This window comes from Nestor notabilis, unplaced genomic scaffold (assembly GCF_000696875.1).
Source record: "Nestor notabilis isolate BGI_N333 unplaced genomic scaffold, ASM69687v1 scaffold16543, whole genome shotgun sequence".
NCBI classification, from domain to species: domain Eukaryota; kingdom Metazoa; phylum Chordata; class Aves; order Psittaciformes; family Psittacidae; genus Nestor; species Nestor notabilis.
The window spans coordinates 424-1,710 of NW_009923448.1; the positions used below are offsets into that span (position 1 = coordinate 424).

At 63.7% G+C, this 1,287-nt stretch overlaps 1 protein-coding gene across 1 annotated transcript in view; it reads left to right on the forward strand.

The window, feature by feature from the left end:
* Positions 1-1,045: 1,045 nt before the first annotated feature.
* LOC104403866 (calponin-2-like) overlaps positions 1,046-1,287 on the forward strand; it is a gene marked incomplete at both ends in the record, with an annotated part of 987 nt that continues 745 nt past the window's right edge. Inside the window, 1 exon segment of the mRNA XM_010012145.1 lies at positions 1,046-1,177. Coding sequence (XP_010010447.1) covers positions 1,046-1,177 — 132 coding nt within the window.

Consider the following 1,287-nt stretch of genomic DNA (forward strand, 5'->3'; position numbering starts at 1 on the left):
GCCATGGAGATGTGACCGGGTTCTCCTTGCCCCGGCCTCGCAGGCATTTTCATTTCATCACCGGGAGGAGACGGGTCCCTGCTTGCATCTGGGCTGGGCTGCACCCGCGCTGAGCGGGTGGACACGCACTGGAGCCGTGCTGCTGCGTGCTCCTGGATGCTTCAGCTTGATTCAGCAAGACTTGAGCCAGTTTGACTGCCCCAGCGCCTGCTGGAGGCTGACATCACTGACTGGGAACCAGTTAAACCAGCGGCACTCTCCCAGTCCATGCCAGTTCTCGTGGTCTGGCATGTGGTGGGGGCTGTTCTGGGGCTGGTCCCCTCTGATCTGGTCCTGGTGCTGATCATGGGGTGGAAAGAGGAACCTCTGCACTGGGAGGATCCCCTGGCTGGGATGCACGAGGTGTTGTGTCAACCTGACCTCAGCTGGACCGTCTCTGCATCCCACCATCGGACCATTCCCATCCCAGGGACCCCAGGATGGGGTGGAAAGTGTGAGAGGCTGCTGGCTGCCTCACAGACATCTCTGGGTGCCAGCTGAGCACAGGAGGGACAGGGATGGGGCAGGACGGCTCCTGGGGCTTCCACCCGTCCCAGTCTGGGAGCATTTTCCTTCCTTGGTGGACCAGGGCCCGGGCGACGCTGCCGGTGATGCTGCCGGCGCGGGCAGCTGGTCTCCATTTGGGAGGAGGCGTCCACATTCCTGGCATAGCCGCGGTGACCAAGGAATCTGCAGCGGCGCGTTCGGCCCCACCGGAGGGGAGAGCATCGCATGGCCAGGGACCCTGCGGCTCAGTGCTGGGCTCCTGTGGGGGACAGGGAACAGGGAGGAACAGGCCCTTGAGGGGGATGTTTCCGTCCAGCCCTAGGGGCAGTTCCTCCTCATCCTCCTGGAATGGTTTGGAAGCTGCCGTGTGTGAGGGGCACTGTCCCTGTGCGCCTGATGTGTCTGATGGCAGCATCGTGCTCGTGCTCCGTCCCCATTCCCATGCAAGGGGCACAGGCAGGGGCTATGCCTGAGCATCCCCCTCGCTGTCCCCTCCCAGCTTGCCCAGAAGTACGACCCACAGAAGGAGGCTGAGCTGCGGACGTGGATCGAGAGCGTCACAGGGCAGCAGATCGGGCCCGATTTCCAGAAGGGGCTGAAGGACGGGGTGATTCTCTGCGAGTGAGTCCTTGTCGGGATGGGGATGAGGGACCCCTGACAGCCCTTGGGGTGGGAAGGGTGGGCCGGATCCAGCCATGCTGGTGGGAGCCACCAGCCAGAGGGACCCCCAAAGCACCCATG